Raw genomic sequence first — 15,315 nt, forward strand, 5'->3', positions numbered from 1 at the left:
TTCTCCTCTAACAGCCTATAGAGCCCTGTGATGCATCCAACTTCTCTCCCTGACCCCCCTGCACACACCATTCTCTGGTAGGTCATCATACCTTACTGTAGTTGCCTAGCTTGCCACTCTGACACACCAAGGGACAGACATTTGTCCTCTACCTATCACCCACATGAGGTTCTAGATGCTGGCATGGGCCCATAAAATCATATAAGCAAAGAGGTTTTGAAGCCTACTATGTGCAGACAGTCTATGAGGGACAAGGAAGGCAGATCAGATATGAGCCTGTAGTCCAATTGCCAATGGTCTAGAGAAGAAAGATGAGGTGACCTCATGTTAAGATAAACCATGGAGGGATGGCTCAGTGGTTAAGAGCAGTGACCACTCTTCCAGAGGTCCTGAGTTCAATTCCCAGCAACCATATGGTGGCTCACCACCATCTGTAATGATCCGATACCCTCTTCCGGTGTGTCTGAAGACAGCTACTACATATATATCTCACAAATCTTTTTTTAAAAAAGATAAATGGTAAACACAGATCACTACAACACTCATCCCTACTGCAGGCTAAGGATTTCACAGAAATGCCAGCATAGTCCAGATCAGTCAGGGAACGCTTTGTGGAGGAAAGGACCTTGAGCCAGACTTGGAGGGGATGCTAGCATATAGATAGGGAATTTTGCAAGAGGGTTCTGCTGAAATGAGAAGGTATCAGAAACCCACATGAGATGGCTGGGGTAGATCAGGGTGGGAGGCTTGGTGATTCGAAGAGGAGGTGGGGACTGTAGTCATGTGATGATGCTCTTCTCTGCTCACCTACAGACATTCAGAAGAGTTACGAGTGTGCCAACTTCGGAGAACAAGGCATCACCATGGGCTGCTGGGACATGTATCGTCATGACATTGACTGCCAGTGGATAGACATCACCGATGTGCCCCCTGGAGACTACCTGTTTCAGGTGAGGTGGGCAGAACACAGAGCTGCTGGGAGGAGGAGAAGCAGCTTCCCCCAGCCTCCTTCCTGTGGATGTCCAGAAATAAGACTCATGAGGCCAGTCAGGGTGCCACACTCAGAGGCCATCATATCTGTCAAGCAATTTTCATGATGCATGTGGGCTTGAGGGACACTGAGTCTACAGGGCATGCTGAGAGCCCATGGTGCCACCCAAGATATAGAAACAGTTATATATAACTCAGTTAACCTCATGAGCCTGAAATCAAAATGTATCAGTGAGCTGACTTAGACTGAGTGAGTCAGCAGTTGGCTCTGTATACTCTGAGGCAACCCACGTCTCCAGCTTCCTCTTCAGCCACCATCCTGATTTCCTCTAGTCTTCCTACTGTTCTGTTGAGACTAAAAGCAGTTGTGTCATCCTGGGGAGGTATGATTTTCCTTCCTCTAGAGGATCTGCAAAAGGATCATTCTCCACACATGTAAATGACTCTGTAAAGCTAGAAAGTCAAATTAAGGACAACCTGGCCAGGAGACTATTTTGTGAGACCTTCCTGTAGACAGTGGTGGCCATGTGGCAGGGGAGATGCACTGTATCCCAGTGTCCTCCTGGCACATGGCTGCATTCCTGCCTACAGAGGACTCATTTCTACATAGCCTCACACGTCGCGCTTCCCGCTTGCCCTGTTGGATGGCAAAGTGTGTGACTAGAATTGGGTCATTCTGCCTTGAATCCATTCCTAGTGGGCATTCAGCCAGCCCATGGTCTAGCCCACAGTCTCTGCTGCTAGACACTCCCCTGAAGAGCCAACACCTGCAAAGAAGTAACCACAGGGTGCTTTGAAAGGTTGACTAGGCATCATCAGCTCAAAAAGTAGATAGCCAAGCACTTTCCAACCACAAGTCAAGCCCAGAGCCACAGCTGGCCCAGGAGCAGAGCTCTCTTATTTAACAAGTGGACATCCGTGGCCATGGACATGTAGACAGTGCTTGGTAGCTCATGTTGACAACTTGCTGTCCCTAGGCAGGTAAATGTGTATCTTCATATCTGCTAGAAGTGCTTAAAGGTCTCTGATAGCCCAGGCTGGCCTTTGCTCAGGCAACACATTGACTCCTTGGCTCTCCCAGTGAGGAGACACTGTTGATATATTCATGTTACAGCCAGGCAAATGCAGACCATAAGTCTCTATGTGGTTGGTGTTCTGGTCCCCTACGCTGTTTAATCATCAATGGATGGACCTACAGTTGTGCTCATGCTTCTAATGACACAGAGCTATGGATGCCTAGACTATGAGTCAACAGGACACAAGAGCTAGCCTCTGTGACAGACTGTAAGGCTTGGAAGAGAACTCCAGAAGGGAAGAAGTAGCCAGCGGTATACAGACAGGAATGGATGGGCAGACAGGTTTCTGGTGGTCCTTGCTTCATCCCTCCAGCTTCAGAGACTTGGATCCACTTCCTTCATATGCTCCTGAGCTTTGGAATCTTGGGTCTGAGTGCAGAGAGGACCGTGAAAATCACACAGCTCACCCCAGCCCTTGCTCCTGCCTTGGCCACGCCCACCCCAAGACCCTGATGTGAGCACAGGTTGTAATCTGATGCACTCATGCACATCCTTCAGGGATGCTAGAATAGACAGGAAGCTGCCTGGACCTCAGTGTGGGAGATACTGTTTACCTCATGTTGAGTGGGTGGAGCTGAGGTACAACTAAGATTTAGGGCGAAGAGAGATCAGGGAAAAATAAGGTCACCCTAGAAAGAGACATTTAACAGTTTGTCTGGACAGACAGTGCCACATGGCACATGCCCTGGGCAAGCTGTGGTTAGCAAGCCAGGCACAGGCTTTTCAGAGTGGTCCCTACTCCAGGATAGAGCATCAGACCCAGCCAAACTCTTAGGGACACCCAGCCTCTGCCCTGGGTGGAGGGCAGCCAGAAAGGCAGTTGCAGCATTCTCTGTCTTGATCCTCTCCAGGTTGTCATTAACCCCAACTATGAGGTGCCAGAATCAGATTTCTCTAACAACATCATGAAGTGCAGGAGCCGCTATGATGGCTACCGCATCTGGATGTACAATTGTCACGTAGGTAAGTTCCCTCGGTGGCCCCACCCTCCTTAAGAGGCTAGGACACAGAACACAGCTGCCCTACTTTCTCTGGGGCTAGAGGCAGCTAATCTGGGAGAAGCTGGGAATGGAGCCAGCATCAAATTCCTAGTTCAGAAAGAAAACCAGAGATGCATGAAGGCCTGGGTGGGGATCGGGTGTTCACAGCCAGTCCTGGCCAAAGAGAGAGGGTGGTGCAGGACTGGTTGACCTAGCAAGAGCAGACCCCAGGTCTATATAAGGGCTGGAGCTAAGGACACCAACCCATCACTCATGTGACAACTATGTGGACATCAGCAGTTCCTGAGCTCTGAGTGTTGGGTTTTGCTGTGAGCGACTCTCCTGCCTCATCAACAACAAGGAAGTTTTTCCTTGGACAACAAGGAGGAAAGCAGATCTTGTCCCTGTTGGCACATGACAGGCCTCATCCCTGGTGGCAGGGAAAATTGAAGGCACTGTACCTATTTAAGTGCCCTCTGGACTTGGCAAGGTACCTGCTGAGTGTCTGGCTCTAGCACTCACGAGTACCACACTGAGAGGGGGCCACAGCTGAGAATGTACTGAATTCTGTCTCCTTGACCCCTGCTTTCCAGGTGGAGCCTTCAGTGAGGAGACAGAACAGAAGTTCGAACACTTCAGTGGACTCCTAAATAATCAGCTCTCTGTGCAGTAAAGACGACTCTGGGCCAGGCATGATGGCTCATGCCTGTAATCCCCGCACTCAGGCAGGAGGATTGCCACAAGATTTTCACTCTGGACACTAGACCAAGCTTCAGTCTCAAAAGAAGGAAAAGAAAAGAAGGAAGGAAGGAAGGGAGGAAGGAAGGAAGGAAAAGAAAGGAAAGAAAAATGACTTATGACTTAATGGTCACTTACTGACCCCTGGTGGGAATACCGATTGCCACCTCCTTGCTAGCCAGATCCAGCTGAGAAGAAAGGTGCTCATTCATTCCCTTAGGGGCAGGGCTCTGGCACATAGCTATCCAAACTTGATGACAAGCTTTGAGCAGCTTACCCTATCCAAGCTTTGGTATATCCCAAGTGTGACATCACCATGCTCTGCATAGATGGGCCATTTTCTTCTGGGAACACGGCAGGTATGAACTCAACAACTGCAGAGGTGGTCAAGCTGAATTCCATTCTTCCCCTTCTTAGGTCATTTCTGGAAAACTTGAATATTGAGACCTCTGTACTAAGGTGTGTTGTTTTTTTTTTTTTCCTTCTCATCATACAAACTGCTTGGCAGAATCAACTTGAGTAGGGAAGGCTTTATGTGAGCTTGTGGTTTGAGGAACCAATCCGTAGTGGCAAAGAAGGCATTGTGGCAGGAGCATGAGGTGTCTGGTTCTGAAACTCACTGTATAGCTGAGGATGGCCTGGACCCTCTGAGCCTCCTGCTTCCATCTCCAGCGTGCTGGGGATCAAACCCAGGACTTCACACATGTAAGGCAATGTGCTCTATATCAGTTGTAGCTGTTTTCTGAGTACTCACCTTTCTTGGCTGCTTTAAACGTGTACACGTTCTTTGCCTTAGCCATCTGCACATTCTCCTGTATCCCTCTGTTCCACTTGCTCAGTTTTACTGTGGGCCTGAGTAAGAGCAATGAACAGAAGCACAGCATGCCCGAATGCTATCCTGTCTTAAAACCTCCTACGCCAAGCAAATTAGTTCATCACTCTTGAGTTAAGACTCACTCAGAACACAGGCAGGATGCAGCTGACTTCTAGCTCAGTTCCAGATAGACAGATAGTCCTTGATTTCCACTAAAACCTCAGGTACCAGGCCTCCACTGTCCCACATTCCTCTTGGCATACTGGTCTTCCAAACTCCCACCAGAATAACCCGTTCAGCTCTGTTCTCGGTGACCACACTTCTCACCTCAGAGATTAGTAACAATGATCAGTCACAGTTCTAATCTTCTGTATTATACTTGACAAAAGTGGCTTAAGGAAAGGCTACTTTTGGCTTACAGTTCAAAAGTCCAGTCCATCACAGTGGGAAAGGCATGGTGGCGGGGGCAGCTGGTCATGTTACATCCACAGTCAGGAAGCGGGATGAGTGCGGGTGCTCCGTTGCTTTTACCTTTATATTCAGCCTATAACCCCAGTCCGTGGAATGGTGCTACTGGTGTCTAGGGTGGGCCTTCCCTCTTCCCTGTTAAACCTCTTCTGGAGGCACCCTCAAAGACCCACCCAGGGGTGTTTCCATAGTGGTTCTAAATGCCATCTGGGTGATAATCAAGGTTATCTATAACAACCTCTTCCAGTTAAAGCAACGTCTGTATTCTATGCAATTATAGCCACAACTTAAAGTACAACAGCAAGGCCTATATCCCAAGGCTCCAAGGGATGACTGCAGACTTGGATGGTTCTGAGACAGGATAGGAAGAAACATCATGGGGGGACATGCAGGGGGCCCTTCACCTCAGAGTCTGGTTGAAGCTTTTGCCAGCTGAGAATCCCAACACAGATAACATTGTGAATGGTGCTAATATTCATTTTGTATATTTATATACAATTATAGACATACAAGTATAGATTATTTCAAGTAAGAATGTTAAAGCAGCAAGGAGTTATGCTTAAGGCCAAAATATAAATGCCCTTTTTCCTTTCCTGGCTATAAACATACAGTTTCCTACAACTTTGCCAGAAAACTCATTTACAGTCAAAGGCATATCTCAAGACTCCTATGCTACACTTATGACCCATGGTTTCATTTTATCAGGGCACAGTCCTATCCAAGGCACCTCTGGAGCCACCTTTTACTCTTACTATCAAAAAGGGGAAGAGATTAGGGGTGGGACTTAGAAACCAATCAAGCAATACCAAAGGCTTCAGAACTCCTGTGTACAACTAATTGTTAAGACACTTAAGGACGGTTTTCCTTTGAGAAGCCCACACCTCAGCTCTCAGGTGTGCCTTACTCTTTCCCTGAGCACCTCTTACTCCTGTAACTTAAATTTATATTTAAAATATTTTAAATAAACATTTAACTCTGCTTCATTCTGGCTCATCTCGAATTTCTTCTTCGCAGCAAAATCAAAAAGGAACCAGAGGTTCCTAAGGGGGAAGGGGACTTCAGGCTGCTGTCAATGGCATTGCACTGTCTCCTGCTGCACCGCTAATAATGGGTCCAACTGGTGTTACCCTTCTTGTTGCTGCAACCACATATCCAACAGGAGAAACTTAGGGGAGAAAGGATTTAGGCACATGGTTTGAAGGCAGGAACAATTTGAAGCTATGGCCAAAGTAGTGGGGAACTGCTTGCTCAAATCTCAATGGACCAAGAGAGAAATGTAGACATCCATGTGACTTCCCCCCTTCCAGTCAGTGTAGGACCCCAACCAGCAGGACGGTGCTCTTTACATTCAGGGTGGGTCTTCCCTCCTCAGTGGGAAATGTGTCTCCCACCAGATCCTAAATCCAGTTAACTTGATGACAAAAGTTAGCCATCCCACAACTCCACTGAATAATAGCATTTTTGTTTATACCTATGTAACTAGTGTTCAAGTGTTTTGTTATTATGACAAACATCCTGGAGAAAATACAAGGAGGAAAGTGCTCTTGTGGGCTCCTGGTTTAGTCCACTGTCAGCTGGCTCCTATGGTACTGGGAAGAGACAATATCGACCATAAGTTATCTACTCGGCAGGGCTAGCAACTGTGTCCTTTGTTATGCTCCAAAGTCCACTTCACTGCACATACTTCTATGCTAATACATAGAAGTATTTGTTCCTGATACATCCTAAGTTTCATTTGGACTACTACCCCTGGGCCCAGAGCTTCCAAATCTATTAGTGTAGTACATATTAGTTTGAAATAGGAATGGTCCCAGTGTCTTCCAAAGTTCCCTATGACCTGAAGGGCTGCACCAACACAAGCTGCAGCCCAGAGAAGCAATCTGAGAGACCTGAACAAGCAGCAGAGGTCAGCTGTGGCCCTTCTTCAACAGTTGTTCTTTACTGAAACCTGGGTAAGGACACAATGTGTCAGAACCAGACAAGACAGCTAGTCACAGGGCAACTTCCCCAAGGAACAGGGTGCACACTAACAGAATGGGGCTCCAGCACTCCCTGGGTTCTCCTGTGTTAAAAGTGTACTGGCCCTGGCAAACCTGAGATTGACAACAACCCCCAAACTTCAGAGTGGGCCATTGTGCCTCCAATACTACACTCAAGACTCAAGTAAGGCGAGCACTGTCTGGTTCTATGCTTAGCAGTCACTCAAGACTCACCTCACAGCTTCATTCATGCTTACTTTTCAAGGCTCCCTTAAATAATATCCAAGCACTCCCACATGCCCCACTTCCATACAATGAGGGAGACTGAACAGGTGGCATGGAGCAAGTAGTACCTACTCCCCAAACAGGGCCACCTGTGCACAAATGTCCCTGAAGATGGGATTCTCCAGGTTCAGTAACCAGACCCACAGTAAGGGATGGGACAGCACCCCCTAGTGTCCCTAAAGGTCACACTTGGAAACAATCAATACACCAACTTTAAATTTTTATTTCTTCTCAATTTCTGGGAGCAGACCAACTAAAGCCTGCTGTGCCCCATAGCAGCTCTAGTGAGAGCAAGGGGCTGCCCTGGTATCCGTAAAGGCGTGTGGTGTTGGGGCCCAGTCTAGTTCAGACAGCTGGGCCCGGGACCTCAAGATGGCAGAAGACTTGGGGGAGTAGGCAGCTCTTTCTTTTTGTTTTGTTGGAGCCCCAAGGCCCGGGCCACCAGCCTGCGGGCCACTGCTGAGTCTGTCTGCGGCCTCTCCTTTGCTAGTCGCAGGAACTCTGAAAGGAAGACACAGTGGGTAGGACGTAGATTCAAAGCTAGGGTGAGCCCGTGTGTAATAGTATGCCACAGAGGCTGGGGCCCACTTGTGCCCACAGCAGCCAGATACTTGTGAGAGGGACCCAGGACGACTCCAGGTCTATCTTTCTGCCTCCCTGTGAGACCTTACACAAACCTACCCCTCCTGTCACCCTGGCTTATATGTGCAGTGGGGGTGAAGTGCTCAAGACCCTGAGAGGAAACACTCAGGATGAGACACCTGATCATTGGACATCAAGAAGTCTAAGACACAGCCCATTTGCAGTGACATGGGTGGCACTGGAAGGCCTCCCCTGGGCCCACTCTGCGGGTTTCATCTTTGCTATCATGAAAACTGACCTCTCAGAGCCCTCACTGTGCTTTCTGGAAGAGGAAAGGGAAGGGGCTAACATTTGGCTTCTAGCTCCTGTAACAAGTGACTCACTGGAGGTTAAATAAGTCTGCAACAGAACCAAGGTCCCATCTTTGCCTGATCTAGGCCCAAGTACTTCTGACCCTTACAGAGTAGTCTCCATGGCCCTTTAGAAGCAAAGCTGGGCTTTTCCCAGATCAATGATCAGGAAGGTAACATAGGTGGTAGCTAACCCTGGGCCCTGTCCAGGCTTAGGGGAAGCTGAGCCCCACTAGCTGCTGTGGCCCAGGCTCTTGAAGAGCAGAGGGTTGAAGAAGGGAAACAAACCAAACGCATAAGCACAGGCAGCCTCCCTGCAAGGGGACAGGCTTTGCCTTACTTGGCCTCTGCAAGGCTTTCAGCTTCGACTGCTTGGTCCCCTGTGTGAGTGGCCGGATCTTGAGCACGGAGAAATCCTTGGCCAGTGCCTCAAGAGCTAGAGAAAGGAGGCAAGTGCTGGGATGATTCTTGTGCAAGGCAAAACCCTCAGGGGTCTGGAGCACTTGTATCACCAAACTGCCACAGCCAATTTACACACCCAGTCCCAGATGCTCTGCCTCTGATCTAGTTCAGTAAAGCTCTACAAAACAGTGTGGGGCTGGGAAGGATACTGCCATCTGTGCTGTTAGATGCTGCCGCAGCCCAGTGTGCAGATTCTCAGAGCAGGAGGGGCAGGTTCTGCCTTCGAAAGCCAGAGCTTAAACCAGACTCCCTTACCCACTAGGAACACTGGTACTCCCTGCAACACCCATATTGGGCCAAAATGCTCCTGGCATGAGAATCCAGCAGATATGTTATATGCACAAGGAAACTGAGGTCAGGGCATGACTCCCTCTTGCTATCCTGTTCCCAGAAGGTCCAGGAGGCAGCCAATGCTACCCTGGCCAGAGCATAGAGCTTATCCTTCTATGATCCTCAGTGGTGGCTTCACCTTTTTATACTCTACTCACCCTTCCAGGGGCTCCCTCCCTACCACTCCCTCTGCTCCTCCCCACCTCCAACTTTTGACTTTCTAAGGACTAGGCCAAACCTTATGTGGTCCAAGAGGGTCTTATTGATAACTATTCCTACAGTGACAGTGGAATGGCAGAGACAGCATGGGATAGTGGCTGGAGGGGATGAGGAGTACTGGAGTCAAAGTGAGAAGGCTTCCACAGTGAGAGGTCTGTAATCCAATATAGACTCCGGCATTCTGGGAACCTCGACCTTCTGTCTGAGAGGGGATGATGGCCCTACACGTGAGGGTGAAGTGAAAACTGTACAAGACAGTACCTGCCTGAGCTGTGACAAACACCCATGACCCTGAGCACCAGACGCTCAAACCAGTGTCAGTTTAGGTAAGGACCCATGGTTTGGCCTATGCCACCTGTTAAGTAAATGTCACTGATCCTACTGCCTCTGCACTGAAGGCACTGTTACAAAGAGAAAAGGCTGAAGACTTCCTGAGCTTCCCAGGCCAGAGTCTCAGCATCCAGACTGTGTTTCAGGTTGTCTGAGAGCCAAGCCCATGGGCTCAAGGCAGCCCACATCTGGACATGGGTGGCCCTCCACCCAGGGACCCAGCACCTCTGCCAGAGAAGGAGCAGAGGCCAACAGGAAGCCTCCTTACCTGAGGCAGGGCAGGGAAAGATGCCGATAGCATGAGTGTCATCTACCCACTGGATCTTGAACCCCTTCTCTCTGTGTGGGGAGAGGACACAGTCAATCACAAAAGCCAGTGCTCAAGACCCTTCCCCCTGGATCTTACAGACTAGGTCATGGATCCTTTAGGTGAGGTTCCATCCAACTTGAACCCCAAGACAAAGCTCTGGCCTCTGTTAAAGAGTGGACCATGTGCCAGAGCATTAGGTCTGCTTCAGAACAACCAATGTCACCCTATAATCGGGTAAGGTGGGTCACCAGTCAGCATCTAGGAAAGAAGGAGCCAACACTGGAAGGCTCACTTAGGGAAAGGGTGAAAAGGGTTCACCAGATTCTGCCATAGTTAGGCTGGGCATGGGCTCTGAATAATAAAGCTAAAAGGCATATGTGGTAGGAGAGGAGATGGACCCAAACAAACACAGAGGGGGCATGGCTCTGGTTGGCTCCTCCCTGTTGTTCAAGATAGTACCATAGACTCTATGCCTGGAAGAAGCTAGAGGCAGTTTGGACTCGCCCACCTCTGCTAGTGGCACTGCCCTCTGTGGCCATACAGTTAGAAACAGAGTTGAAGGCTAGAGAGATGGCTCAGTGGTTAAGGGCACTGCCTGTTCTTCCAGAGGTCCTGAGTTCAAATCCCAGCAACAATATGGTAGCTCACAACCATCTGTAATGAGATCTGATGCCCTCTTCTGGTGTGTCTGAAGATAACTGCAGTGTACTTATATAGAAAAAATAAATAAATCTTTTTAAAAATGTAAGAAAAAAAAAAAGAAGGAAACAGTTGAAAAAGTGCCACCCCCTCAGTTGTCCCTTCAGCATAGGTGCAGGAGACAACGAACAGTAGGAAGCACGGTGATAGGGGAAGGAAAGGGAGAACATGACTTTCCTTTTTTTTTTTTTTTTAATTGGGTTTATTTTATTCTCTGAGTATTTTGCCTCCTGCATGTGTAAACATGCACCACATGAGTGCCTGTGCCCATAGGTCTCCTAGAACTAGAGTTACCAATGATTTCCAATCACTGTGTGGGTGCTAGATCCCAAGCCCGGCAGCTACAAGAACAGCAAGTGCTCTTAACCTCTGAGCCACCTCACCAGGCCCAGAAAGGGGCTTCAAAGAGTCCACACAGGTAAAGCGGTGACAATGGAAAAAGAAAAAAAATTCAAACTAGAATACAGAAGAAATGGCAGAAGACTGGATCCATGGGAATTCGGGCAAGTCAGAAGATCCGGTCTCTGGGTGTAGCCCTCCATTCTATGTCAGACCTGCTCAAGCCAGCTGACCCATAAATAGACCCACCAAGACAACACTCGGGCTACTGCAGACCCAGTGCCCCGATGGCTGGTGAATGGACAGCTGTGACCTAAGACTGACGGAAGGCCTGCTAGTCCCAGCAGGGGTTTGCACATGCAGAACTTGGCCCAGGTCTAGTGCTTGTGAGCGTGTCAGCAGTGCTCAAACACCAACCCTTCCCTTCCCTCAGTCAGAGCTATCGGGCGGACCTGCGCCTGAGTGAGAAGCTCAGACATCACAGCCTTTTTTCTGAGGCAGGCAATTCACCCCTAAAAGGAAAGTGCCATGCCAGTTTCTCCCAGTCTCCCCCGCTCCCTAACCTTTAATACTCACTGGAACTCAGAGAAAGTGGCCAACAAGTCCTCAGTCTTGAGTGTTGGCTTAAAGTCGTAGATCTCCACCAGGTGGGTCAGGTCCCTCTCCCCGGGTAGCTCCTCTGTGAAGGCGGATGTGTCCAGGTGGATCTTCTCTATTTCAATCTCCTTTTCCGTTAGGTTGGCTGTGATCTGGGAGCGAACAGACCTTTTGACAAGGGAGCGCTCTGCCACACGGGGCCCCCGCCTATGCTTTCCAAAATGACAGTTCTGGGGGAAAGTGTGCTTAGTAGGAATCTGGGTATGGCAGATTATAGGTGTGTTAGGGGAGCGTGTTTGGTTTTAGGGAGTCCCCACTGGATGACTGACAACTGCGTCTTGAAAAGTGCACGTATACTCCCTTCGGAGGGAAACATGGAGGGGCAGAGAGTAAGGCAGTTTGCTCAAAACTGCATATCTTCAGTTACCTTACTAAAAAGTGTAATATTCTCATAGACTATATATCAAACAGCAAACAAAGATGCCCACCCTCCCAACTGATCCAAAGTCCACCTAAGGGGCAGGCACATTGGAATTGCATTCCAAGAAATGCAGTTCTGGAGGCAAAGCGCCAAGCAGGAGGCTGGTTTTCTCCAACAGAGAAAAGCACCCACGCAGACTCTCTTCCCACTATCTTGCGATGCGTATACTACCTTTAAGCTTAAACAGACTTTAAGCTTAGGAATAAGCATCTCCTAAAAGGTTGGACTGGAACCCAAATGCCCAACACCCAGGCCTGAGCCGTTCTACACATCCCATTAACACACATCACCCCACCCCCACCCCCTCCACCCCAAGATACTTCTCCCTGACACACGAGGCCACACCCACCTCACCTCCGCCCTCCCTTTTCCGGGCTCAAGAGCCTCATCACCTCCTGCAGCAGCTCACTGAAATGGTCCAGATCAGCATCGTCCTTGTTGTCTTCCTCCCCATCCGCCTTGTCTTCGTCTTCATCCATCTTCTCTTCCTCTGCATCCACCTGCCCATTCTGCACATCTGTCTTCCCTTCCTCTTCACCTACCCTCTCTTTCTGCCTGCCTATGTCCTCTTCCTTCTCGTCCACCTTCTCCTTCTCCTCTCCCTCTACCTTCTCCTCTTGGTTCACCAGGCTCTGCATCCCTTGACTCCTGTTTTCCTCCTCCATGGCCAGTTGCGGGCTGGACCCCTGCTGCACGGTTGCCTCTGCCCCATGTTCCTTCTCAGGATCCTCAGAGGGCTCAGCATCACCCAGCTCCAGCTGTGGCTCATTTGCATAGCCTGGATCTGGGCGCTCAAGGAGCTCTGTTTCTTGAGTCACCAACATGGGAACTCCCTGATCAGCCTCAGCTTCCGCAGCACCGCCCTCTCTAGGCTCTTCTGAAACTCCACCAGCTGGGTCCTCTCCCTTGAGGCTGGGGATGGAGGGTGCCACTGGTTCATCTTGCCTGCGTAGCACCCGGGGCACATACAGAGGCTGATCTGGCTTCCGTCCACGATGCCATCGGCCAGCTGGAGCACCTCGGGGACCAGCAGCTGCACCCTGATGTGAGGTATACCGAGGACCACGGTACTTGCTGGGATGGGAGGCAGGAGGACGGCAGGGACCAGAGGGGCCATCTGAATTGGGTACTCTGGAGCGGGAACAAAAGTTTCGGAGGACATTTGGGTTTACAGCAAAATGACCTACTAGGGCTACCTACCATTCAGGCATGATACTGTCAAGTCAGCATTCAGCAAAAGTCACAACCAAAACGACCCTCAAAGCAAAAAACGACCCTCAAAGCAATCTCTTAAAAAGGCACAGCGGCAAAGGCAAACGCCATCCCTGACACACCCAAAGGGTCCCTCTCGAATACTACAATCTTCGGTGCTGAATCTTCGGTTACAGAATAAACAAGGATAGTATTTTATCTGGGAACTGTTGTTAGAATCAGTCACAACGATAAGATACTCATCCTGTGAGATGCACAAGGCAATAGAGATGGCTACAAGCTGACGCGTTTGTCCCCTGTACCGAGGTCTCTCTGGAGAACGTGCTTACAAAGGAGAGAGAAGTACAGACCCAACCTTGCTAACCCGACTGCTGTGTTCATTCTCTCTCCTTTGGCCCAACATGAACAGCTGAGTTAGCCAAGTCAGCTTCATACTTGATAAAGCAAAAGGCAACTGTGACTTCACACAACTGGAGGTTCCAGGCCCTGGCTCCTACCAAGCTCTACCCTCCGTGGCTAGCCAGCTAGCCCAATCATCATCACCATCATCACCATCATCACCACCACCACCATCATCATCATCATCATGACACACAGGCACGCATGCATGCACGCACGCAAGCAACTGCTGAGGACTCTCCAAAGCAGTAGGACAAACACACCTGATGTCCAGGTGACAGATGACTGTCCTCCTCTTCCAGCCCTCCCCAACAGAGAAGCTGCTCAAGAGATCAAAATTCTCTGCTGTTCTGTGGATCAGGTACCGCAAGCGGCTGGAGACTGGGGGGAAAAGTAGGACCCTGGGAAGGGACCAAATGGCATATTAAGCTGAGGCTGCAGGTCCACCCCACACTGATTCCCACCCAGGCCGCTCCCAGGTTTATGGTGGCTTAACACCAGGTTCACTGTGCCCAAGCAGGTCCCTGCCTAATTGCAAAGTAAATCATCCCACGGAGCTTAGTTCCCATCATCTAGAAGAGTGTGGGTACTTCTGCCTGGCTAGGATGATGCTCCAATACAAAAGAAAGGTGTGACTGGACAAGGCAGCAGAGGCTAAAGGCAGGGCCTTGCCAGTGGACCAGCCAGTTACCTGGGCACAGAATCTGGGGGAGGGGCAAACCCTGCACTTTCTGGCATTAAAAGCCGCTCCCTCGTTCCCCATACTTGGACAGCTGCTTCTGCAGCAGGAAACGATCGAGCTCCTCCTGGACCCGGTGGACAAAGTCATTTTCGGCCGAGGAGAGGAAGACACCGTCCAAGCAGAGAAGGGCCAGGGTGACAGATGGCAGAGCCTGTAGGGGCGGTGGACAGGGAGGGGGTCAGAATATGAACCCAGAGGCCGCCCACAGCCCCAAATGTCCCTGCGGCAAGGACTTTGGAGACTTTCGCAACCCTGGCCACTGTGGAGCGGAATGGGAGGCGCGTGAGTGTGGAGCCGAGTGCGCTCACGTCCAGGGCCAGGCTGGATCCCCTGCTCCCAGCACCGCCTCATCTCTCCGCGTGCTACCTTAGCTTTTCAGTTCTTAGGCGCAGCCCGCTGAAACCGCCCCACAACACTCAGCCGTCCTTCCCATCCGCGATCCCAGGCGGAAACCCGTGACACCCTCAACACTCACCGCGGCAGCCCAGAAAGTTGCCGCCGCGCTCAGGGTCCCCAAGAGCCTGAGCGTCCCCTTCTTCCCAGCGGAATCAGCGCCATCGTGCGGCCGGGAGGATATAACGCACGTGCCGCAGAGGGGCGTGTTCTTGTCTTGTAAAGAGCTGGGGCAGGGCCCCAGCTGCCTCTAACCCAAAAGCATAGGGCTTCTCCCACAAAGAAGCAACTAAGAGATTATTCTAGGAAAAATGGAGCCCCCCCCCAAAAAAGGTGATATGACTTGCCTAGAGTTACACTAGTCAAAAGTGGTTCTGGGTGGCCCCATCCTCTTCACAAAATTTTAACCCAAAATTGTTCCTTTCTAAAGAAAATACAGGAACAAAAAGTGGACCAGAGACTGAAGGAGAGACCATCCAGAGACTGCCCCACCTGAGGATCCATCCCATATGCAGTCATCAAACCCAAACACTTGCTGAT

General features: G+C 50.1%; 2 protein-coding genes across 11 annotated transcripts in view; one reads left to right on the forward strand and one right to left on the reverse strand.

Moving 5' to 3' along the window:
* The window catches only part of Loxl2 (lysyl oxidase-like 2), a 91,297-nt gene extending 85,248 nt beyond the window's left edge, over positions 1-6,049 (forward strand). For 9 of the 10 annotated variants that reach the window (XM_039093155.2, XM_039093153.2, XM_039093148.2 and 6 more), the window contains 3 exons: positions 814-950; positions 2,918-3,029; positions 3,640-6,049. In XM_039093155.2, coding sequence (XP_038949083.1) covers positions 814-950; positions 2,918-3,029; positions 3,640-3,719 — 329 coding nt within the window. In that variant the 3' untranslated portion in view covers positions 3,720-6,049. The remainder of the gene's footprint in view (positions 1-813; positions 951-2,917; positions 3,030-3,639) is intronic. The other variant, NM_001106047.2, reaches the window with a different exon arrangement.
* Positions 6,050-7,533: 1,484 nt separating this feature from the next.
* Positions 7,534-14,846, reverse strand: R3hcc1 (R3H domain and coiled-coil containing 1). The gene is made up of 8 exons (NM_001399508.1): positions 14,749-14,846; positions 14,406-14,533; positions 13,904-14,041; positions 12,422-13,160; positions 11,528-11,700; positions 9,872-9,942; positions 8,603-8,698; positions 7,534-7,831 (listed from the first exon to the last, which is right to left on the reverse strand). The coding sequence occupies exons 2-8, from the start codon at positions 14,513-14,515 to the stop codon at positions 7,698-7,700; spliced, it is 1,461 nt and encodes a 486-aa protein (NP_001386437.1). The 5' UTR covers positions 14,516-14,533; positions 14,749-14,846; the 3' UTR covers positions 7,534-7,697.
* Between the last annotated feature and the right edge of the window lie 469 nt (positions 14,847-15,315).

Source organism: Rattus norvegicus, chromosome 15, assembly GCF_036323735.1.
Source record: "Rattus norvegicus strain BN/NHsdMcwi chromosome 15, GRCr8, whole genome shotgun sequence".
NCBI classification, from domain to species: domain Eukaryota; kingdom Metazoa; phylum Chordata; class Mammalia; order Rodentia; family Muridae; genus Rattus; species Rattus norvegicus.